General features: G+C 39.0%; 1 protein-coding gene across 3 annotated transcripts in view; it reads left to right on the forward strand.

The window, feature by feature from the left end:
* IFTAP (intraflagellar transport associated protein) overlaps positions 1-26,404 on the forward strand; it is a 64,102-nt gene that overhangs the window by 9,241 nt on the left and 28,457 nt on the right. For all 3 annotated transcript variants that reach the window (XM_032358600.1, XM_032358599.1, XM_032358601.1), the window contains one exon: positions 7,648-7,803. In XM_032358600.1, the coding sequence (XP_032214491.1) occupies positions 7,671-7,803 (133 nt within the window). In that variant the 5' untranslated portion in view covers positions 7,648-7,670. The remainder of the gene's footprint in view (positions 1-7,647; positions 7,804-26,404) is intronic.

Genomic DNA, 26,404 nt, shown 5'->3' on the forward strand with positions numbered 1-26,404 from the left:
AACGGTTTGCATTTTTCTTTGTTTAATGGAATTAATAACTGTGTAATTGAAAACAGTCTAATACTCAGTTGACCTGCCTCGGTGAGTCAATGCATACATTTGTGGATTGGCTTAAACAGCTTGAAGGAAGAGTATATTTTGGGGAAATAAAATTGATTTTATACAATCTGCTGATGAACAGCAAGGCTTAATGAATGATAGCCTCAAGAAATCTCATTACGGTAGCTTGGATGGATGAGCTGGAAAGGCAAGCAAATTTTTCAAGAGAAAAGTTCCTGCTTAAACATGTTATTTTATAGATTAGTGTTACTCCCATCCCCCCAGAACTTTCTGCAGGGGGGAAGACAATCAACATGCATGAGTTCCAACATTCTTGGTAAACTTTTAGTGATGATTTTCTTAAGTCTTTTTTGCCTTCATTGACTTAGCCTTCTTCTGCTGCTCCTCTTCCCCCCCACCCACCTGTAAACTTTTAACTTCAAAATAATTACAGATCACAGGATAGACTCACGTAAAGTTGCCAAAAAAAAAAAAAAATGCGTAGGGACGTTTTATGCACCCTTGCTCCAGCCTTCTGCAGTGTTAACATCTTGTATATCTGTAGTATAGTATAAAAATCATTAAACTGATATTGGTACAAAACACAAACATATTCAGACTTCACCAGTTATATATACACTAATGTGTGTGTGTGTGGTTAAACTATATCATATGTGTAGCCTTGTATAACCACCACCACAGTCAAGATACTCAGCTGTATCACCACTACCCCATTCATGTTACCCTATTTATATCTGTATCCATCCCCTCCCCCATCCCTAATCCAGCAACCATTAGTCTCTCTCTGTCTTGATAATTATGTTGTTTCATGAATGTCACATGAATGGAATCAAACAGTATGTATGTAGCCTTTCAAGATTGGCTTTTTTCACTAAGCACAATTTCTTTGAGGTTCATCCAAGTTGTTGTGCAAGTAATAGTTTGTTCTTTTTTTGTTGGTGAGTAGTATTCTGTGGTACGGATGCACCATGTTTGCTTGACTATTCACCCATTAAAGAACTTTTGGGTAGTTTTCTGGGTTTGCCTTATGAGTAAAGCTGCTATGAACATTCATATACAAGTTCTTGCATGGGAATAAGTCTTTATTTCTCTGGGATAAATACCGAGGAGTGAAACTGTTAGCTTGTAGGGTATGTCCATTTTTAGTTTTGAAAGGAACTGCCAAATTATTGTCCAGAGTGGCTGAATCCCCACAATTTTTCTGATGATTTTTCTCATCCATTTTGAGGAGTGTGTAGTGATAGCTCACTGTGGTTTTAACTTGTATTTCTTTAATGGCTAATGATACTATCTTTTCATTAGATTATTTGTCATTTATATATCTTCTTTGGTAAAATGTTAATGTCTCTAGTTTTTTTAATTTTGATTTTTCTTGAATATTGGGTTTTGAGAGTTCTTTAAATATTTTATGTGCTAGTCCTGTATTGTATTTGTAATTTATAAACATTTTCTTCTAGTCTGTGATTTTTCTTTTCCTCTTCTTCACAAGATCTCAAAAAGATCTTAAAGAGATCTTCTTAACAAGATCTTTCATAGAACAAAGTTTTGAATTTTGATGGGGTATAATCTATCACTTTTTTTCTTATAGAGCATGCTTTGAGTGTCAAGTCTAAGAACTCTTTGCCTAGTCCTATGTCCTAAAGATTGTCTGTATTTTTTTGTGCTTCTTTTATAAAATCCACTATTTTACCTTGAGATGTTTTTATTATTCTTACTCCTATTACAGCCTTCACTTAAAAATACTTTCACTCAATTCCTTATTGCTCTAATGTAAAACTAATCATGACATGAGCACATTAGAGCAATTCCATACATTAGAGCAATTCCATATTGCTCTAATGTAAAACTAATCACGACATGGGTCATCAGAGTCATTCCTGTTCCAAAAATGGAGTCCTGTATAGGATGCATAGGTTATAATCCTCTTTAGGATAAGAAACAAGATCTGTTTCTATCAAGGCAGCTTTTGCGGGATCTGTGTTCATGGTAAGCATGTATTTAGTCCACATTTTTTTTTTTAATTGGATAAAGTTTTTAGAATGGGTGTCTGCTTTTTCTCTTTTCCTCACGGTGAGATTTGTCAAGGAAAAAAATGTACCTGAAAATGCCTACTACTAAGACCTTTGCTTGGATGGCAGTACTGCTTCTGCCTTCATAAGCTCTGTAGTCAATAGTAATCTCCAAGCTTTTCCCAACTCCAAGTATTTCCTTTAAAATTTACTGCAGAAGTGTACTTAGAGCAAGCGTTTTTTTGTTGTTTTTTTTTCAGAGGAGGGAAGGAGAGAGAGGAGAGAGAGAGAGAGGAAGTGGCTGGGGACAGAGGGAGGAGAGGGAGAATCTTAAGCAGGGCTCAATCTTACAACCTTGGGATCATGACCTGAGCCAAAATCAAGAGTTGGACACTTAATGGACTGAGCCACGCAGGTGCCCTGGGGAAGTCGTTTTATAGAGGTCAAGGGGCGTCTGGGTGGCTCAGTTGGTTGTCTGCCTGGCTCAGGTCATGATTGCAGGGTCCTGGGATGAGTCCCACATTGGGCTCTCTGCTCAGCGGGGAGCCTGCTTCTCCTCCTCCCTCTGCCTATCACTTCTCTTCCTGGTGCTATCTGTCTCTCTCTGTCAAATTAAAAAAATAAAATAAAATCTATATAGAGGTCTAGATGCTTATGGCATCAACATTTTGGTGATAATGAAGAATTCTGTGCCTTTAAGTGTTAGGAAAAGGTCATTGGGAAAAGTTTATAACTTAAAGTACAGCATATTCTTTGATGCTAGAATGGCATGTTTTTATCTCATGCTGATAAAACACAGTAGAAGAGTTACTGTGCCCATGCATGCACACACGCGTGCACGTGCGCGCGCACATATTCTTTCCCTTTCTTTTCCTCAGGGTGTTTTGCATGTTACTGGGTACAGAGTGTTGTTGGAGGCCTGGGTATACCCATCTGGGTGAGATTGCTGCCTTTTCCTTAATTTCCTGCCGACTTTATGTATGCCTTGAAATTCATCATCAGAAGCACGCTATTACTACTTTTGATATGAGAACCACATTACTGTTTCTCATCAATAGTCATTTCTTGACAAAAACCCTTCCCAAAGTGTCTTTCTCAGATTTATTCTCTATCACTGGATTAGATGGCCTTCAGGTTTCTCTCAGCCCTGAGAATCTGTGACAATTTCAGTCATTGGATTTCTTTCTCTCTTTTTAATACGATCTAAAAGACATGAAAAATATTAAAGGATGTAAAATCGGTGTCGTTCAGTCAAGGAAGAGGAAGTCAGTTCATACTGGGTCTCTTCTGTCCCATGAATAAATCTGTACACTTGCTATGTAATTTGGTCTTTTTGAGATTTGCCCATTTTCTGAAATATAAAAGGAGACCCATCCTGTGAAGTACCAAGGTTGTTGGTTTCATTTCCGTAGGCAAGGTGAATTCTTTTGATAATATTCCATCTTACCGTTCAGCACACCAGGAGATTCTTATTGAGCAGAACTACGAAAATTTGAGAAAGGGGATTTTGACAGCCTCTGCACAACTCTTTAAAAATGTGTTATTTATTATTTTAGAATATCAGCAGTAAACCTTGCAGTTTAAAAAAGACAACCCTATTTTTACCAACACACAGCTCTCTGTGCTGTTAAAAAACAGGTTACACACTTTGAGAGGAGACTAGTTCGTGGCGACTTGCTTCCAAAGATTTAACCACTCTTGCTTCTGAAAGTTGCGTTTTCTTTAGGTGGGTTGCATTAAGCAGAGATCCGAAGATAAACATCAAAGATGCGTTAAATCAATGGTGAGAATTCCACATGCCATATTTTCATAATGATGTCCTTTCGGAGAGCACAGAACACAAACTAATTTGGGAGGTTGTTAGTTTCTTTATTCAGTGGTAGGAACAGGACTCCAGGAAGATTAATGTGATTTTTCTCTCCATTTCTCAGTGACTGGAGAGGAAGAGAACCAAACCTGTGGTCTTCCTGTGAAATTTACTAGTCCAAGTAGAGCAAAACATCCTCCCTGTGTCTCCTCCTAATGGCTGTGATTGTAAAAGTGTTATGTGTGATTTACTGGTCATTATTTCTACACATTTACTTATCTTCCCAATATGTTCTGGGCCTTTCATGAAGAGCTCTAAGCCTTAAAACATAAAAATCAAACCAAAACAAAGAACCCTACTACGGGATAGTGTCTCTCCCTTTATTTTTTCTTTTAGAAATAATACTTCACGATAACACAAACATACATGAATGGCAACTGAAAAAACATTACTTCCTTCTACAAAACCACTGGGATTTGCATAAACCACTTTGGCTGTCTGGTAAATGATTATCTGCTCTGTCAGTCCTTGGGGACTTTCAACATTGGGTTATATGTATTTTTATAGATAAGGAAAGTTATGAATTTGCAGGTGGGTATTTGTTAAACTCTTCAAATAATGACCGTTTAGGAAACTGGATTTTCCAAAAGTCTTTAAAAAGTCTATAAAAACATTTCTTCTCCTGTATTGTGATAACCACATGAATAAAATTAAAGGTCTTGAAGGAGTTTGAATGCGCGCTGTGCATAGCTTGTTAATTGTTTCCCTTTGGTAAAACTGAGATGTGTTAAGGCTAAAAACCTCAAAATATACCACTTTGAGAATTGGAAAGGAAGTTTGAAAGAATTTCTATTATCACTTTTAAAGCATCCACAAGGAGACATTTACAGCGATATAAAACACAACCTGGCTGCTTCTGTTTGGTATTTGCTTGCTGAAGGAGATTACCCAAGATGGTTTGAGGGAGAGATTGATGTCTTTCAGAGTTGGAATTTTGCTGGGGTCCAGTTCTGGAAAAGCAGATTGACATTAACATTCCTGTAATTAAATACATGTCCTACTGACAGGGAAATAACAGTCACCTTCAAATTTATTTATTATTTTTTATCTAGTAACTGCAGCATAATTTATTAAACTTTGGCTTGTCAAAGCCTGGCTGTGTTACAGGTAAATTTGCATAAACCCTAAGTGATGCTTTTTCCTATATTTAATTTTCAAGTACAAATAGTTTGAGATCGTTTCTTTGGTTTTGAGTTCATCTACAGCTCTGTAGAAAATTTTCATTTTATTTTATTTTATTATTATTATTTTTTAAAGATTTATGTACTTGACAGACAGAGATCACAAGTAGGCAGAGAGGCAGGCAGCGAGAGAAGGGGAGGGAAGCAGATTCTCCGCTGAGCAGAGAGCCCAATGCGGGGCTCGATCCCAGGACTCTGGGGTCATGACCTGAGCAGAAGGCAGAGGCTTTAACCCACTGAGCCACCCAGGTGCCCCTATTATTTCCATCTTATTTTGGGGGTTCTGCAACACCATATTTTTATCTAGAGGTGTAAACCATGAGTGCTTATCTTATCTTTAGGTGACATTGGTGCCCTCAGAGGCAGACGGGTCACAGTCAAAGCAGGTCAAGGGCAGAGTATAATACTAAGTCTGATCTGTTACCATCATGATCATGGTGGCCGGCAGTTCTGAAGGGCCGTGTGTGCCCATTTGATCCTCAGAGCGATCCTGTGAGGGGTGTGTGGAGTCACAGTTGCTTATTAAAAACCCTTATGGTCAGATGTGTTTCAGAATTCAGAATTTTTTGGAGTTTAGAAAGATAATCAGGGATAATACCACATATGACACAAAATCTACAGTGGGGTCTGGGAAAGCACCTCAAAAACAAGCTCGTTAAGATTTCTTCAGGGAAATGTATGAGCAGTCACCCTGAGTAGAAGAAATAAAAGCCGTAAATACTTTCATGTTAATTCGAATCAGGTCTTGCCCCCAGATGATGTTAGATGTCATCTTATGAGAACACTTTTGTGTCTTTCTGAACTTTTGGTAAATACCAAATAAAATGAGTAACAAATAACAAAGTTTTCTCCTGTTTTAGAAAAACAGAAGAAGCTCGGCCCTTTCTCCTCCTGCTGTACACTGTTGGAGAACCCCCTCCTTTTTATTATCCCCCGCGAATTACACTGACTGTGTATGCAGTAAAGACTCTTCTGCTTTCTGTAGATAGTAAATTTCTCAAAGCTATGCAAGAATGATATTTCATACCGAATGAATGGAATTTAACAAGATGAAATATCACAAGGGAAAACTAAGTTCGAACTGTAAGGATGGAAGCATTGTGTCTCAGCTGACAGGCATTTAGCAGTGTGTTAAACGAACTGACAGTGCGAGCAGGCTACCGGCAACGTGGGTGCGCGTCGGCGACACAGTGCAGTGTTTGGAATGTGAGAGTTAGTCCAGTTTCACGGGATCCAGACCATGTCTGGGATCTTGGCTTCATTTTTGGATGGCATTTTTTTTTTTTAAGATTTTATTTATTTATTTGAGACAGAGTGAGAGAGAGCATGAGAAGGGGAGAAGATCAGAGGGAGAGGCAGATTCCCTGTGGAGCTGGGAGTTCCATGCGGATCCTGGGACTCTGGGATCATGACCTGAGCCAAAGGCAGTTGCCTAACCAACTGAGTCACCCAGGTGCCCCAAGAATTTTATATTTTGAAGGGAGATGCAGACAGTATGAAATCTTTTCCAGGTAGATTGAGCAGGAGGGGGGAAACACTTGAAGTTATGTCATGTTAGGCATAGGTGAAATAATTGGGTGACTTTAGTTGAAAGTTTTGCCAGCTTCTAGCAGTATTTGACTACTGTACCTGCTTAAATGAGTAATTTTAGCTTCATATTGATTGATTGCCAGCTGTAGGCCCCATCCTAAGCTGTTAACATTTGGAGTACAAAAATGAAAAGACGGGGGCCCTGCCTTTCATGGGATTTGTGTCTAATTGGACACAGAAATGTACACAGCTATTTCTAATACAATGTACGTCGGAGTCCAGAAGCAGCCCAGAGAAATTATGATCAGCTCTCTGGGGTGATGGGAGATGGAAGGCTAAGAGAGAAACCGAATTCTGAGCTGGGTTTTGAAAAAGAAATTTAAGTGAGTGAAATAAAATTGAGGAGGGACAGCATAGGCTTGTTCAAATATTTGGAAAGCTGTCCTGTAGAAGAAGGATTGAAATTATTCAGTATGATCTCAGGGGCTCAGGGACCAGTTGGGGAAATGTACAGGGAGAGAGTTTAAAAGAGGTCTTTAATAGAGCTGTCCAAAGGTTTCTTTGGAATGTTCAGAGTTCCGAGTCGCTGGGTATGTTAAAGCACAGACAAGTCAATTGTTTGGCCGCAACAGTACCATAGTACATGGTGGGGGCAGAGTGTCACGTAACAGATAGAATGAAAAACATTGTAAAGTGTGTAAGGGCATGCGTTCTAAGGATCTGGCTCTAGAACCCATTACTTCTACCTACTGGCTCTGTGACCTGAGCTCAGATTGTTACAAAGTTAACATTATCATGCTCAGAACAGCCCTTCATACATAGTAAATGCTAAATAAGTAGCTTATGAATATAAGCTGTTATTGTTGTCATTGGATGTGTGGTTGACATACTTTGAAATCCATCTCACCTTGAAAGACTGAATATCTGCAGGTTTCTACAGCATTTTCAAGGAGGCTGGTCCTGCACAACTCTCTAGTTCGTGTTTTTCTTTGTCTCCTAGGTAAAGTGGCCTTGTGAGAAGGAATGCCTGCCCCAATATCAGATTTGGAGATCATGGATGAAGATCAATTAATTGAAGAAGTCTTGGATAAGTTTGTAAATTGCCATGAACAAACATACGAAGAATTCCTGAGCACTTTTACTCATCTTTCAAAAGGTAAAATGGAGAAGTAAACTTTCTACAGCAGTAGAGATAGATTTTATTATAATCTTATGTCTTTGCTGCCTTTTCAAAAAGACTGTGCAGTAAGCATCCATTCCTTTCTTTTAATCAGGTGTTTGAGACAGATGGATATAAATACCAACATTTTTATACAACCAAGAGTCAGAGCCATTGCATTTGAAAATCAATAGGGACCTGAGAAATAATTTTGTGTAATTCCTTTATTTTTGAAGAAATGTAACTGCAAAGAGTGGAGGTTTTTTTAAGTGTATTTAAAACTTTTAAGACATACAGCATAGTATAGGCTATGGAGTTACACTGTATCCATTTGGATCCTGGTGTTGCCACTTTCTGGGCACGTGACCTTGGCAGAGGGGTTTGAGTTGGGGTTGGGGTAAAAACAGTACCTTAAAGGATGAAGGTTAATTGAGGTAATTTCAAGTCAAACTCTTGAGCCTAGTGGCAAGCGCGTAAATACTTAATGAATGCTAGGTATTGTGTTCTTGTCATCGTTATGATGATGATGCTAGGGTTTCTAGAGAATGGAAACAATCCTTTAGATCGGAAGTGATAAATTGAAGCCTAAAGGCCATGCCCATATTGCCTGTTTCATTATGTCTTGTGTTTTTTTTTTTTATTGAGCTAACATTTAAAGGATGGGAAATTTTACATAAAAATATTGACTTGCTTTGTGTATTTCCAATTAAGAGAGGAGACCTGTTACCTCTTATTTCCCTGATGGCAATAGCAGCTAGAGTTCGGGAGCCCTTGCTGTATGAGCTCCCCATTTGTCACACCCTCTGGCTCTCACACATGGTAAAAATGTGTGCATGTGCCTCACCTGCTTCATTCACCCAAGTGGTGCCTGTAGGCGTTTGAGTTTGTCCTCTTCGTTTTGGGTTTCGCTTCAGCCCGCCTGCTGCTGACCTGCTCTCAGTCTGGTCCTTTGTGGGTCATCAATCCACATCTGTGAGGCAGTATGTTCCCCCCTTGCTGCACTGTGGACTCAGCGGAGGGTATTGTAGAGCGCGGTGATTCTGGGGCCCCCTCAGAGTCTTAATGGGGGCCCAGAAACCCGCACTTTGTAAAAATTCCCCCTGGGGATTCTAATGTGTACCTGACTGAGAATAGGGAGTTTCAGAATCTCCTGAGGTGGTGACATTTGTCAGGATACTTGACTTCATGATTTTAAACCATTTATCCTGTGTCCTAACAAATGTGTAAGAAAGGTATTTACAGTGAAGAAAAGGAAAAGTTATTGTACCTTGCTTTCTTTTTTTTTTTTTTTTAAGATTTTATTTATTTATTTGTCAGAAAGAGAGCACAAGCAGGGGGAGTGGCAGGCAGAGGCAGAGGGAGAAGCAGGCTCCCCACCGGCGCAAGGAGCCTGAGGCAGGACTCTATCCCAAGACCCTGGGGTCATCACCCTGAGCAGAAGGCAGATGCTCAACCAGCTGAGCCACCCAGGCGTCCCTCTACCTTGCTTCTTTTGCAAGATAGTTGTGATGAAGTTTTAGAATGTAGGTGAGGTGCAGTGGGGTGAAGTCTGGAGCTGATGACCAAGAAAGAATTCTTCAGACATCTTTGGTGCAAAAGGATGGTTTATTAAAGCACGGGGACAGGACCCACAGGCAGAAAGAGCTGCTGCCCCGGGGTTGTGAGGCGTGACAGGTTATATACGATGGAGAACTTTTCATATGCTAAAGAGGACCTATAGAATACTGGAGGCCATTAGGCCTTGTCATTGTCAAGGTCTTTTTTCCCTTCTTAACAAGGTATTAACATTAACATAGTTGGGAGACTCCTAAAGAATGTCACACTTGTCCCACCCAGGAGTTGGGGGAGGAGTAGGGTGTCAGCTTTTGCTTTGCCCTCTGCCAGCCTTCTGTTCCCTCATCCACTGGAATATCCATATTTGTTTTGTTTACAATTTTAAACTGCGGACTGTGTTTTTGTTTGCACTTAATGGAAAAATTAGGTAATATCTAGTTTACTTTGGGGTTGTGAATGATCTCCTCTGACAGGATATGTGGATCCAACTACTCTTGATTCATGGCCAAATCATCTTTTGGTCTGTGACCTTGGGTTTGGGAAGATGTTTGCCTTCCCTGAGCCTAAGGATTTTGTTCCATGCTCTCTGTACCTAACAGCGCAGCGTGAATGGTTGGGGTGGGGTCCTGGAAACAAGTAACACTAGCAGGATTAATACATTCTGAATGCCAGTGGCATTTTGATAATCCAAATTATTTTTGGAAATTAGTTGTAAAACTGACTTTATTTTCATACTCTGAAAAAGTAAGAACTTCTTGCAAGCACGTGGATATTTTAAAGAGGTTATAATGTTTTTGTTTTGAGGCCAAGGGGTATATATTCTGTTCTCAGATTTCTTTTAGGTCATTGCATGCTGAGAAAGAAACTGTTGCAGATATGGTGACTTCATTGCAAGTTCAGTTTTGGTCTCCAAACTGAGCTGAAATAAATGATGACGCAAGTCACATAAACTGCATCTCCAAGCGCACTTTTTTTTTTTTTCTCCTTTCAAAATATCCCTAGGCGCCAGTTCACATTATAAACTAATGACCTGAAAAAATTCTTCTTAAAGCACAAAGAATCGTGAGTGCAAAAATGTGTCTTCAATCAGTAAGCGTCCTTGTCCCCCCTGAAACATTTAAGTACCTTCTGAAAAACCAAACAGCCCTTAGGGACAGCCGGAGCATCAAGTGACAGCCTGCAGAATTGATCGAAGTGATTGTGATTCTGTTTTAAGGAAGACAGGAAAGCTGTTTCTTCAGACTTTGCCCCTTCTTTCCAGCCCTTCGTCTGTCTTCGTATGCTCAGTTTTGCTAATGTGTAGAATCTTCTCCCTGTGAAAGTGGTTATCAATACACTATCATGTACATTTCTTTAGAGTTTGGTTTCTCAAGTCTATTACGATTTCCCCTGACTGACTGTTCTATTTATTTTTATAATAGTTATATGCCAGAATGCTTATAGGATTCATTTTCTTTCCAAGAGTGTTAAAAGGGTCAGTAATCCTATTAAAAATATTTCCCTGGAAAAAATTTAACTATAGCCTGGTTGTAAGAAACTCACATCATTGCTTCAGACTGTTGGAAAATCACTGGAAACTGTAAATATTGTAGCAAAATCTTTGCTCCAGTATGTTGATGTTGATCACATTTGGCAGGTTTTTTTTTTTTTTTTAAAGCAATTCTGTTTTTTTAGATCATGGTACATACTTGATAATAAATACAATCTTCTATCAAAATGTTTAAAGAGATATTAATTATTTATTTTAAACAAACAGTTCAAATTGAATTCTCAGTATTGTCATCAGTTCAAGAGAGTAAGACCAAGTTGCAAGATTTGTATTAGAAAGTCAGTGTGCAGGGGCGCCTGGGTGGCTCAGTGGTTAAGCCGCTGCCTTCGGCTCAGGTCATGATCTCAGGGTCCTGGGCTCGAGCTCCGCATCGGGCTCTCTGCTCAGCAGGGAGCCTGCTTCCTCCTCTCTCTCTGCCTGCCTCTCTGCCTGCTTGTGATCTCTTTCTGTCAAATAAATAAATAAAATCTTAAAAAAAAAAAAAAAGTCAGTGTGCAGAATTTGGTTTTATTCATTATTGGTGAAGATGTTATTATGTTGTTGATATTATTGTGGGTAAAGATAAGAGGCTAAGTTTCAATTTTTGGCATCTCAGTTTCTTTGTGAATGTGATTAATTTACAGGTTAAATTTTTTTTTAAATTTATTTATTTGTCAGAAAGAGAGAGAGAGCACAAGTGGGGAGAAGGGATAAAGGCAGAGAGAGAAGCAGGCTTCTCACTGAGCAAGGAGCCCTATGAGGGGCTTAATCCCAAGACTCTGGGATCAAGACCTGAGCTGAATGAAGGCGGAGGCTTAACTAACTGAGCCACCCAGACATCCCTAATTTACAGGTCTTTCTAAACTATACATCTAGGGGCACCTGGGTGGCTCAGTGGGTTAAAGCCTCTGCCTTAGGCTCAGGTCATGATCTCAGGGTCCTGGGATCGAGCCCCGCATAGGGCTCTCTGCTCAGCGGGGAACCTGCTTCCCCCTCTCTCTCTGCTTGCCTCTGCCTACTTGTGATCTCTGTCTGTCAAATAAATAAATAAATAAAATCTTTAAAAAAAATGATTTAAACTATCCATCTAAAGGAAAAACACTCTTTTCCCTCCTTTGTCTGACATATATCTGTCATTTGCCTAAGTTATAAAAACACAGATTGTGAAAACGTATTTGATTTTCTGTTAATACCTTTATTCACTTATTCATTAATCTGTGTCTCCTAATGGTCTATGTATTGTTTTAGGTGATGAGGATCCAAAAATAAGATATAGGTTATGTTTTCAAGCTCATAATCTAGGAGGGAAGATGAATAAGTAGACAAAAAGTTACATGAGTGTATGATAAGTACCAGAATGGTGGAAAATACAGAATTTTGTGAGAGCTCATAAGAGGGACATACAGCCCTGACTTGGGCGGGGAAAACAGTATAATCTACCCATTGAAGAGGATGCCTATAGTGAGTCTGCAGTAACTGCTGAACCAAAAATTGCCTTGGGTCCTAAGACATAAGTAAAATAGAATGCAGGAAGTTTTGGCAGATAAGAGCCAAATTGAAAGATGTTCAAAATGCCTCCATTGTTGATTGTCCTTTAGATCATGTTTCCATTTGTTTTAGTGCTAATATATATATTCTTTAAATAATATATGGTGGAGGTGGAGATGGAGCCTTGTTTTAGTAAGGGTGAGAGTTATTTCTAACTTTCTTTCACACCAAGATTACCGTACAATCGGATTTGGGAGCCATCTGCTCCCAGTTTTTAGAGTGCTAGTTACTACTCATATTGTGGTCACACAGAAATTATATATTTAAGAAGCCAGTGACTTAGAAATGGACATTCAATTGTTTCAAGTCCATTTGTTACATATAGTAGAAACCTTGGGGGGAGGGTTATAGTAGTTATACCCAGATCTTAACATTTCTCTCTCTCTGCCTCTCTGTCTCTCTCTCAGACACACATAGTGTCATTGTTCTGATTTTGTTCTTCAGGCTGCATGATTAATTTCCATTAAAGTTACCCACTCTGCCAACTGTTTAACTTAAAATAGTTTGGAAATGGAAATGAATCTACTGTGATTTTTATGACTGTTAACTAATTCTTTGTTTTTCATTCTCTCCTTTTAATCTTAGAACACGTTGGACCCTTCCCCAGTGATTCTACCAGTTTCTATATTACCACATAACAGCTCTCTATGCACTGCTGTGTTTATCTACTCTAACCTGTTTTCCTGTGTCTAGATCAAAGATTTTGTTTCTGATTTTGATGTGTGATTTCATTTCTAGTTCTCTTGATGCTCTTCTCATTTCACTTGCAATACTTTGTGATTTTAGGGTTTTATTATTCTTTCAATGCGTCTTTGAAAAAAAAAAGCCCATTGACTCAGCCTCCCTCTTCTTTCATACTTGTTAAATTCCTCCTGAGGGTAGGACATTCAGGACAAATGGCCAATGCCTGTGGATTTATAAACTGGTGGTGGTCCGCCCTTTGATTGTTCCAAACTCTTAGGGTTTCAAAACCTCTAAATAGGTTTCAGTTTATCTTAGATTTTAGTAATCTTACGTAATCATAAGAGAGTATAATCCATATATATATATATATATATATATATATTTTTTTTTTTTTTTTTTTTTTTTTTTTTTACTTATTCACATTTAGTTCTATAAGGAGCTATGCCAATGCTCTGTCACCATTGCAAATTTCAGGAAGGTACAGTTACCGTATGATGTGATCACTAGGTCCCATTGTCAAGTACGGACCACTAGCCCATGTGCCAGGCAGTTGAGTACTTCAAGTGTGGCTAGTGCTGCTCACTGAGTTTTAAATTTCACTTAATTTTAATTAGTTTAAGCTTAAATAAAAATATTGCTTCTCAGTTCAGTTATTGGAAAGCTTTTAAATGTTTTTGGGACAACTTAGATGTGTGAATCAATTTTTTCAAATGTAAATTTTGTGAGATACATGGTAGTTCCTCCCCACCCCCCATCTGTGGTTTCACTTTGTATGGTTTTAGTTACCTGTGGTCAACCAGGCTTTGGAAGCAGATGGTCTTCCTTCTGAATTATCATCAGAAGGTCCTAGTAGCCCAACACTACATCACAATTGCTGCCTCATTCAGATCACTCCATCTCTTCCAATAGGCATTTTATCATCTCACATCATCACAAGAAGAAAAAGGGTAAATATGGTATAATAAGATATTTTAGAGAGACCACATTCACATAACTTCTATTATAGTATGTTGTTGTAATTATTCTACTTTATTGTTGTTAATCTCTTACTGTATCTAATTTATAAATCAAACTTTATCATAGGTATATATGTACTTAAAACAACCAGTATAGATAGGGTGCAAAATATACACAGGGGTGTGAAGTCTTAGTATGAGAACAGAATGTAAAGTACCTCAATAACATTTTTATTTATTTTTTTAATTATTATTATATTTTTTTAAGATTTTATTTATCCATCTGACAGAGAGATCACAAGTAGGCAGAGAGGCAGGCAGAGAGAGGGGGAAGCAGGTTCCCTGCCAAGCAGAGAGCCCGATGCGGGGCTTGATCCCAGGATCCCGAGATCACGACCTGAGCTGAAGGCAGAGGCTTAACCCACTGAGCCACCCAGGTGCCCCTCAATAACATTTTTATTTTAACTACATTTGAAATGACAATATTTTGGAAAATTGGCTTAAATAAAATACATTATGAATATTAACTTCACTTTCAAAACTTTTGAAAATGTGGTTGCTTGAAAATTTAAAACTACACCTGTGGCTTATGTTCTATTTCTACTGGGCAGATCTGCTAGAGACCAGTGGTTCTTAAAGTTGGCTGAGTATCAAAAAGACTTTTACAATGTCAAACTTGTATAAGCCTAAAGATTTCAAAAAAAAAAAAAAAAAAGAAGAAGAAGAAGAAAAAAGAAAGACTAAAGATTTCTAGACACTATCCTGGGCTTATTAAATGAGAGGCTCTATAGTGAGGGGTCTAGGAATTTTTACATTCATAAGGCTCTTAACTAGTAATTTGGCTCCACTAGTTTTGAGACTACAGTTCTGCCAATGCAGTCCCCTACACAGAGAAGCAGACAGTGCAAGTGATTTTGCAAAGGAGGGGAGAAACATTGGAGTTAGGGAGCCCTGCAAGGACCCTGAACAGAAATACATCTTTAGGGATATGGACCAGGAGAGGGGGACAAGGAAAGCAGGGAAGGCTAATGAGACCCTGAGGGCACTTGGCAACAAGAGTCACAGAGGACAAGGGAGAAGAAAGAGTCAAAGAGAAGTCACAGGTGTCCTGCCTGGGAGAGGCCAAGCCCACAGAGGCAGAGGGACCTGTTCAAAGGTCCATGGTTCTCGTTTTCAGGAGGCTTTTGTTTCTTTTTTTATTGGGTGTTACTTCTGTCAAGAGCTTAGAATCCTGAGCTGGGATTTGCTTCACTCCTCTGACTGATAAGTTTTGAGTTGTCAGTTCAGGCAAAGGAATATCGCTCCGCATACTTGACAACCTCTAGAAAATGTAATTAAAAATGAAAGTGGTGACAGCACATAAAACAACACACTTCCGAAGCTGACATATCATTTTGGTCCCCAAAGCTACTTTGAATGGGAACGTTAGAAAAACACATCTTTAGACTTCCATAGGGGTACAGAGAGTCTTTTCCCTGTCTGAAGGATGCATTTAAGGTAGGCTGTTGAAAAATACCACAGAGAAAAAAATAGCGAAAGCAGCTGGCCCTCTTACCAATCTCAGAGCAGGAAAGAAATTTCAGTGGAGCATAAAAAACAGCTTTCTCTCACTCGTAAAAGAACACACCAAAACAAAAAATAATCCTTGCTGTGTAGCCTTTTGTGGTTGTTTTCAGTCGGTATTAGACAAAGACCAGCGGGCTGAACATTGTTTTGATACCCTTGCAACTGGCCGATCGCCGGCTAGAGGAAGCTGGAGCGGACGGCCGGCTTTCTGCTTCCAGGTGGCACGCGCGCCCCAGTTTCTGGGCGGTTGTTATCAGGCACTTTTAATTCCCTACTGAATATTGAGTGGTGTTTTCAGTTCACAGGCCATTTGCAGTCTTTCTGTTTTTCCTTTTTTAAAAAAATTTTCCGTTAGTCACACTGAGGGGAAAAAAAAAAGGCTGCTTGGGAGGCACGTTTGGAAATGGGAGTTTAACAGCGAAGCCCACGGTGGAAACAGCCCAGCAAATAGCAGCCACCATCCTTCGACTGAAGACAGGCCACTGGGATGTTAACCTCAAGGGAAAGTTGTAGGAGACATCCTAGGAGGACTTGCTAATGAAAGCAACCAGGTGATTAAAAAACCCACTAATTAGTCTGGCATCTTGGCATCTCAAGGGAGAGAATAAGGAAGCCCCATCGAAGCTTTTCATTGACTCTTTTTTTTTTTTTATTGCTAGAAAGAGTGGGAAAAAAAAAAGAACATGGTTTTATATTGATATAAATCAAACTTATATAAGACTAAAGCTTTCCAAAAAAAAAAAAAAAAGAAAAGAAAAGAAAAGAAAGAAAGACTAAAGATTTCTAGACACTATCCTGGGCTTATTAAATGAGAGGCTCTATAGTGAGGGGTCCAGGAATTTTTACATTCATAAGGCTCTTAACTAGTAATTTGGCTCCACTAGTTTTGAGACTACAGTTCTGGTAATGCAGTCCCCCACACAGAGAAGCAGACAGTGCAAGTGATTTTGCAAAGGAGAGGAGAAACATTGGAGTTAGGGAGCCCTGCAAGGACCCTGAACAGAAATACAGTTTATATTGGTTTTATATCAGTAGCCATATGTATGTGACTTCTTCATCAAAATACAGTACCAAAAACCACCTAGAAGGCTGAAGGAGGAAAAAATGTTGAACGAAGTGAAATCATTATGCAGAGCCAAGCCTGGTGGGAGAAACAGCCCCAGCAGCACTACCCTACTCTTTCTCTCTGGGGGAACATCTGTAAACTGTAATTAAGCAATTTTCATTTTTTTCTCTATTCCTTTTGTCATCACTAAATCAGTACATTTAGGGAACAAATTGACAAATTAGGAAACACAGAAAACCACTGGTTCGTGATAGAAGGAAATTTCTCCCCTCAAATTACGATGCATTTTGAGCTGATTAAGCTATTTTGTTTCAGATATATTAGCGTAAATGTTCAGCTGTGGTTGTTACGATTCATATTCTCTCCATGAATATTTGGCCCATAGATAATCGTTTGTTTTCTGTGCCTGCTATAGTTCAGGTGTAATTGCATAAAGGAGAGAAAATATGTTTAAGTATTTACAACATTTTGAATTATAAGCTTTAAATTTATTTTTGGCAGCGTTTTTAACGCATAGTATTTTGTTGCAATAAATTTGTTTCTCAGTGAAATAAAATATTATGAGCTTTTTAATTTGGTTGGCCTATAAATAAAGAATAATTTTCTTTGATTCTCTGTATATGTTTTCAACATGTATATATTATATATATATTTTGTGTGTGGATATAAATGAGAGAGGTAAATTTTCTTAGGCAAATGGAATCTTTTTTAAAAGATTTTATTTATTTATTTGTTAGACTGAGAGAGAGCACAGGCAGGTGGAGTGGCAGGCAGAGGCAGAGGGAGAAGCAGGGTCACCGCGGAGCAAGGAGCCTGATGCAGGACTCCATCTCAGGACCCTGGGTTCATGACCTGAACTGAAGGCAGCTGCTTAACTGACTGAGCCACCCAGGTGTCCCAGGCAAATGGAATCTTGAACTTCTACAAAAGACAAGCAGAAAACTGCTAGTGGCCAAAGAAACTTTAAAGATGGTCACAGCCTTTTAGAGGCTGATGAAAACAATACTGAGTAAGTGCACAGTTGTTTTGTATGCATTGGTCTTTAACTTGAGACTTAATTTTTATTATTCATTGTTAAATGTACTGTTACGTTTGAAAAGAAAGAGTAAATTGTGTAGCTTGGAACTGAGGTGGCTTTAAGACTGTATCCTTTGATTCAGTTGAATGGGTCTGTATTCAAATGTGTGTGGCTTTCAAATCTGGAATCTCTCAGCCGTAGACCAATAATATTTTCTTTGAAATGGTCAGCTAAACCCAAAGGGATACAAACAGGAAACTTTATTGCAGCCAAACTCACATCTTCTTTGTATGACAATCAAACCACAGTCTGTCTAGTTTGAGATTGTTAGTGTCTTTTTTCTTCCCCCTCCGACTTGGATTCCCTCCAGATGAGAAAGGTTTAAGTGGCACCAGTTAACTCGTTCTCCTTGAAGCCCACTGCTTCTTTAACACAGAGAAGAATCATACCATTTTCACGTGTTTTTTGAGCTTAGCCTGACTTTGCCTTAGGTTTTATAGTGTATGGATTGCTGATTAGAAAAAAAGGGATTGTGGATCAAGTGCCACATTTTCCTCCTCTCCATCAATTATGCTTTGTGTGACTTGTAGCCAGTCATCTAATTTCTGAGTATTAGGCTTAGTCCTCAATTAAAGTGTCACTGCAGTTCTTCTTGCAAATGTTGAAATCATTTCCGTATTGACTGTGTTCCTGCTGTATTTTAGGCATTGAGCTAAAATCTGGGAATATAAGATGAACGAGAAAGAGTCCCTAGTCTGATACGTCATTCTTACTTATTTCTGTGTGCTCTGCGTTTCAAATGCTCTAGATGTGTGAAGGCACACTGGCAGTCAAGCACACTATAGTTAGAGGTCAGTTGGTAAGCTAATACTAACCACTCTTTACATAGTGCTGATAAAACAATATGCAGAATATTGCCTTTGGTCTGGGGGACTCAGTTTTAGATTAGAATAAACCCTCTGTATGAGTTTAAAAAAGAGAAATCAGAATGATTAGAACAGTAGATTTTTCAGACTGTTTTTTCTCCTTTTTTGACTTCAAGCTTTTTATTTTTTTTAAATGAGGGACACCCTGAAGTGCACTGGGGAAAAAAAAAAAAAAAGAGGGAATGTGAGAGACATGTACAATTTAAGTGTGTTCTTGCATTGCCCCAATGCTTTATACCAATGAATGGGTCCTGGATTATTGCAAATTTGGGCAGTTTGAAGACTCCTAAAAAGCATTTATTTGTAAAAGGGTAGAAAAACCTCGCAGTTCCTGACTTTCTCCAACCTGTGTGCATAAAAAAGGTTGTCTTAAGTTGATGTATCACTGTGTAGGCAGGCAGAAGGAGGGTATGATCTCAGGGTGAAGGAAGATTTTTTAGGTTGATGGGATTTGGTTTTATGAAGAGTTTAGTGTACTGCCCTTTTATTTCTCATTTTGTTGCGAGCAGGGCCAGTGTTATGGAAAGGGTTCTCTTTGAGCTCAGGATTCAGAAGACCTGGTCCAGGCACTTATTAATTCTTTGACACTGCAGGCCTGCCGCTTATTCTCTCTGAATCTGTAAATGAGGGATAATTCTGCCTGCTCAGTATGTCTCATATGGTTGTGAGGTGAAGCCGATGAAATATACATGAAGGTACTTGGTAGGTTTTAAAAAGATGTACTCTGGTGTGGTTTTTATTTGTGGAGGCTATTTATGATTTAAAAGGGAAACATCAAGGTTAAATAGTAAAAAAAAAAATCTTGAATCTACAATATAAAGAAGGTAAAAGTATTGTTTACAGTGTTAGCTGTCCACACCCTTGGTGGAGTCAAAACGAACTCTGTATGGTATATATTGTGTAGTATCTATGTATAGAGTCTCTCGTACAGTGTAAGACTGCACAGTTCAGGGAATAATCCTACACTGGCCTCTGGTGGATAGACTAAATAGTATGTCTACACAGAACCTTGAAGCAAAGGTATTTATATACTTTGACAAAGATATCAGATACTACATCTTTTTTTTTAAATTGAAGTATAATTGACACACAATGTTACATAGTTTCAGTTGTACAACATAGTGATTCAGCAACTCTGTGCATTGTAATGTGCTCACCACATGTGTAGCTATGTCACCATACAATATTAAAATTCCATTGGCTCTACTCCCCGTGCTGTCCCTTTCATCCCTGTGAACTTCTTCATTCTTAATGAGAAGCCTGTACCTCCCTCTCTTTTTAATTCTCAATTTTTGCATTCTACTCCAAGGAACCTTTCCTTGGGAGTCTTACCTCAGGTATCATTTAAAAAGCTTATTAAAATGTGGATTCTTGGGGAATCAGTCCCCAAATTTTAGTTCAACAGTGCTAGTGTATGGATGGACCAAGAGCCTTGACTTCTAGACCAACTTTCAGAAATATGTTCTGAATGAGATCAAGGAGAGGAAGGGGGAAATGTTTGTGTTCCATAAAATTCTCTGCTTTTGTATGTACTGCATTTTCCCAGGAATAAGGTCCACAGCTTTCATGAAGAAATCATCTACATGCCCTGCCCAGGGAGTAAGAACTATTATTTTACTTTCACCATAATTTTTTTTTGTTTAATGTCACGTCACCATTTTATATTATTTAAAAAGGAACTTCGACAGTAGACAAAGAATGATGGGTTAGAGGAATAATTTTACTGTGATCTTGCTGATCTCTGATAGGGAGAACAGGGTATACTTGCTTACAGAATTTTAAGGTGAGTTTTGGATTAGCGTATATTCTGTCCCAAGTCTGAAGGATTGTAGAGCATGTGTGAACGGGCCAGAGTTATTCCATCACAGCGAAAATCTGGCTACTTGTGTTATTGCTGGAAGAACTATGTTATTTATGAGCATTTTGCCATTGGCAAGTGCACAGGCAACAGTGTTGGGAGACCACATAGGCATGAAGGTATGTTGTCACCTGTACTTCTAGGAAGTGTTCCTCCAGTAATTTCAGTGCTTTTTGTACTTTTTTTGCTGTGTATTTTATAAATGAAGGTACTTTTAAAACTTATTGAGATGTAAAATTTTATGATTAGATAACTAGGATTTAAAAGAGGGACATCAAAGTTGAATGTTAAAAGAATCTTGTGTCTACAATATAAAGAAATGTAAATGTGAGATATTATGTATGTATATGTATTCTTTTCTTAGTATTTCTAGGAACAACTTTTTAAGAAGGAAGGAGATGCTTGTAGGTATTCTCCCTAGATTAAAGATTGGAAGAGACTTGGTTAGATAAAGTGCTTTTCACCTCTACCGATAAGTTTATTTTTTTGTTCATGGTAGGAAAGTAAGAAAATAAAAAGGCATGAACACACACACCCTCACACACAAGCAAAAAATACACTTTTTCTATAGCAGTAACATTTTTAGCTGCTGCATGGCCCCTCAGAATAAAGATGACATTCCCGAGTCTCCTTGCAGCTGGTATAACTGTTTGCCCAAGTTTGTGCCAATAAGAAGGGAGGGGAACTGATATGTGTAACTTCTGGGGTGATATCTTCAAGAAACATGGCCTAGGCTCCTTTAATCTTTTTCTCCCAGCCGGAAATAGACAACTGTGGGAGTGATCCTTAGACACAGAGATGGAAGCCATGTGCCAAGGATGGCACAGCATCCCGCCAGCCCGTGTGCTTGGACCATCTCATGGAACACAGCCTGCCCACTTGCCCTAAACTATTACCTGAGAGAGAAATGAAATTCCTGTTTGAGCTGCTCTGTTTTGGTGCCTCCTTGATAGAAGAGCTTAAACTATGCCTTTGCTAATGACAGAAGGGAACAGAGGTACACACTTTCTCCTCTTTATCCTCTTGCATAGAGCAAGAGTGGGTCGTGCACCATTGTGTACCATGTTGGAGAAGGGTGGTGCCCTAGGGATGGCAGAAAGGAAGAAGTAGCCCGGGTTCTAGAATAATTCTGGGAAGCAGAATAACTATGTTATTATGGATTCTCTGCATCTCTGTATTAATGCATGAGAGAGAAATAAACTTCTATTTCATTTAAGCCATGCTTACTTGAGGTGTCTGTTTCATAAAACTAAAGTGGTATCCAGTTAACTAATTAATAAAACTGTGATCCTGTGTCTTAGAGATAAACCATGGGTGTATACCTCCTTGCTGAATTATTCTATTAGTTTGTGTATAGATGCACTTATTAGCTATGAACATGTGACTTAGAGACAACCAGGATTTGAATCTGAGCTCCGCTGTTTCCTAATGAGGTGGTCTTGGGAAAGTTTTTAGAATCTCTGAGTTTCAGTATTATCATCTGTAAAATGGGTATAATAACCGCTACTTCACAGTTGTGTTATTAGGATTAAATAATCATATATACAAAAACCACACACATATTTTTATATTTATTTATATTAACAGTACCTAAATTATAGTAAGTCTCAACCTAATATTTTCATTCATTTATATATTCAGCAAATTTATTATAATTATTGTATAAAAGTGATATCATACTATGCATACTTTTTGTTCCTTGCTTTTTCACATAATATATTATGAACTTCCCAATTAATAAATATGAAAATTTAATAGAATTGTTAGACTGCATAGTATTCAATTGTGTGGATATGCTATAATTTATTTCGCCCTTCTCTTTTTTGTTGGACATTTAGTGATTTCCAATTTTTGGCTATTACAGATGATGTTGCATTGTCTATCCTCATTCATTTAGTAAATGTTTATTGAACACCTACTGTGTGCCAAGTAATGCTCACATAAGTGACCAAAAGAGACAAAGGTCATTACCCTTCAGGGAATTTGAATCCTAGCAGAGGGAGAGAGCAACGAACAGTAAACATAATAAGTAAGAAAAATATGTATGTTAGAAGATACTAACTGTTCTGGTAAAGACAAAAAAATATACTGAGCAGGATCTGAGGGTCATGAGTGCTGGTGGGGAAGCGTAGGGTTGCATTTTTATGTAGAATGATGCTGTTAGGCCTCCTTGGGAAGGTAAAATGTGAGTGAAGATTGGAAGGAGCTGATGAAGGAAAGCCCGTGGATTCTTGAAGGAAAGGCATTTGAGGCCAAGGGAACAACCAGCGTGGAGGCCTGGTCACAGCAGCGCTGGGCCTGGTTGAGGAGCAGGGAAGAGGTCATTGTGGCCTGAGTGGCAGGAACAAGGGTGAGAAGGGGGAGCTGAGGTCAGAGGGTATGGAGGGCAGCTGAGGCGTGGACATGGCTAGCCTCGTAGGTTCCTAGTAATGCTTTTGGCCTTATTTATTTATTTTTTCAGTAGCTACATCTTTGTACGCTTTTTTTTTTTTTTCTTTGTACCCTTCTTATTTATGGCCTTTGGATACATTTTTACACATGGAAATTCAAAGATATGCAAAAATTTGAGGCCTTGATTAAGTAAAAAATTTCAAGGGAAAATATTAGACATTTTTGGCTTTGTAGTGAAATCTTTGCCCACATACTTAATTATTTCTTTTGGATAAATTCTTAGACATGGAAATGCTGGCTGAAAGATATGCAAAATGTTGTGCCTTTGAGTGAGTACAAGTTTTAAGAGAATAAATTATATGTTTCTCATAGACAAAGGCCATGTCTTATAACTTTCTTTCCTTTTTTTAAAAGATTTTATTTATTTATTTAACAGAGAGAGAGATCACAAGTAGGCAGAGCAGCAGGCAGAAAGAAGGGGAAACCATGCTCCCTGCTGAGCAGAGAGCCCAGTGCAGGGCTCTGAGATCATGACCTGAGTGGAGCTGACCATCTTATAACTTTCTTAACTCTTCCTTGAATCTTCCAGCTCAGTTCACACAGTGAACTCCCTGGTGGAAAGGTTGAGCATCACTCTATGTTCGGTCTTAAATGTTACATGCCCTTTGGAGTGGAGAATGAGTATTTTCCTTTGCAGGAACTGTGAGTAATTTCCTGACCAAGAGGTCCCTGCTTTCCTTAGGCTTACGTTACTGGGAAGAGGTAGACAATGAACAATAAGAAAGGTAGTTTCAGGTGACTTCAGATAAATAATAGAGTGGCCTCATTGTAAGGCTGTGACCATGTGAAGAGAGATGATAATAAGAGTTTCAGCTTCACTGAGTATGTGCATTCTTCCCATTGTCTGGGTGTGGAGGGAGGCTGGAACTCTGTCTTTTGTTTCGGCTTCATCCTGTAGTGGCACAGCACAGAACTGGGTTAGCAGTCGTGGTCCTTGATCAAACTCAGCCTCAGAATCAAGGGGGTACAAGATGTGGAAAGCCCCAATTGTCCATTCACTGGTGAATGGAAAAAACAGAATGGCATCTCTCCACACAGTAGATAAAAAAGAGCGAAGTACTGATATATGCTACCACGGGTGAAGCTCAAAGATGTGTGCTAGGTGAAAAAGTCAGGCTCAAAGACCACATATTGTATGATTACATTTATATGGAAGGTCTAGAAAAGGCAGATCTATAGCTATAAAAAGTAGATTAGTGGTATGGTTTGCCTGCAGTTAGATGTGGGAACAGGGGGTGACTATAGATGCGCCCCAGAGACCTTTTTGGGGTGAAGGACGTGACCTAAAGATTTAATTGTGGTGATGGTTGCACAACTCTGTGTTGATTAAAAATCATTGAATTGTACATTTAAAATAAGTGAATTTAGTAAATTATACGTCATTAATGGAGAAGTAGAGCTACTCTTCATGGATACTTAGATGTTTATTGTAAGTTTTTCACTAGGTGAGTCTATGGCCTTGTGACTCTGGATTTGGCTCAAGAATGAGGAGAGACCTGTTTGTCTGTCCTCATATTTCCGACTAAGAAAATGAAGTGTATGTGCATAGACTTGGAAGTTTTAAGTAGGTAAGGATTGTGATAGAAAAAGAAAGGAACTTCTTGGATGTAACAAGATCCTACCTTGTGTAGACAGTGTCAGCAGCAGCAGTCACCCTGTTAAGGATTCTGGGAGCTAAGGAAAGCTTTGTTCAAAGTTGCCCTATCTGCTGCTACTGCGGGCCACCTCACTTCTGTGGCTGAATCCACTGGGAAGGTGAGCTTATCTTGTGGGGTGACATGTGTAGCCTCTTTTGCACCAGAGTGTAATCCCTTTCACAGGTTGCAAGCGTGCTGTATTATCTACTTCCATCTTCACAGAGATTGTTAAAAAAAAAAAGTTACTTAGGGTGTGCCAAATTAGAAGAATAGTACAGATTCCAGTGGGAAGATAAGGTGAATATTCTGAGTTATCTACAGGGAGGAGGAAATATAACCACTTGGAGATAATGTCTTCATTTCCGTCTCAGAGATGAAAAAAGAACTCACAAAGGGAGTTCTTTCTTAAATCCTTTGCTCAGGGTCCCTTTAATTCTTACCTGGATTACTACCTTGACTTTCTGTTGCTCACTCCAGTGTCTGGTCTACAATGCTCCCTTCCACTCATTTCCTCTCCTTAGAGCGTAGCTCTAATTGTGACTCTCCAAGGCCTAGATAAACTGCAGAGTTCTTGTCAGGCCCTCCAAATATCAGCCCTTCCATGTGTCACAGCACATGTGCTCCCATCTTCCTGGAATACTTTGTGACTCTTCCTCAGGGGCTTTGCTTTCCCATTTTGGGGGCTTTGTTCATGCCATTTTCCCTCTGTGGGATAACCTCAGCAGTGCTTGCCTGTTGAAATTTGTTGCGGTCTCTCAAAGCCCAACTCAGATGCTCCATGTCTATGTGAAGCCTCTTGTGATTCTCCCAAACCTGTTGTGATTTTGCCATTCTCTTACCTTGGATTCCCTTCCATTGTCTTCCATGGTTGTGTTCTCTTCTCGTGGTTGACATACTTGGGTTAACTTCTTGGTGTGTAAACTCTGTAAGGGCAGGGACTGGGGCTCCCCATCTTTGTCACCTTGCATATAGTTGATGCCTGGAGTATAATTTTCCAGATTGAACGGATTGTATGACTCAACGGCCACTCGGATTTTCTTCCCATAAATCAACTTTCAACCACTTTACACTCTCTTCACATTTTTCTCTCTATGAGTACCTAAAACTGGATGTTTCAACAATGTTAACTTACTGCTGTTGTGCCCCTCATCTTGGGTTTTGACACACACTTTTTTTTTTTCTGGGCCAGGGTTGTGCATTTGTGTCTTGGCAGCTTGAGAGCTATGACTGTGAATAATGAGTCAATTATCATCCTGCCTCGGGGAAAGCACAATTATTCCTGACTGGCCGGGCTGAGGTAATCCTCTCTTCCCTGTGCCCTTTCAAATGAAGAACATAAAACAGTTGGAATTCAGAACACTGCGAAGGGAATTTAGACAAAACATTTGTCTGCTGAATTTAGCTTCTTTGGATTTATTCTGATTTATGATTGATTGGTTTTTAAATTGCTTATTTAATCCTAACGACTATCGCTCCAGGGGAGGCCGGATACCAAGGAGCATGTGATCAAGAAGCAGTGGAGTGAAGTAGTTTGGTTGGACAAATCAAGAGCAAATATTATTGTCCAGAGAAACATTGCTCCAGGCTAGGAATATAATGTGAAAATCACCCCCTGACTTTCAAAGTACCCAGCCTTGTTACCAGCATGATTGCTTAGCCCCTATTCTCTTTGCAGAAGGCTTTTTGCAAATATCCAGTGTTGCACAGAATTTCCCCCCAAGAAGTTTTCTTTCCTTCTAGCCACATAGTCAATATCTCTTCACGATTGAGAACGTGCTCTTGATTTACATTGCCACTGACCCTGGT

Source organism: Mustela erminea, chromosome 9 (assembly GCF_009829155.1).
Source record: "Mustela erminea isolate mMusErm1 chromosome 9, mMusErm1.Pri, whole genome shotgun sequence".
Classification (NCBI taxonomy): domain Eukaryota; kingdom Metazoa; phylum Chordata; class Mammalia; order Carnivora; family Mustelidae; genus Mustela; species Mustela erminea.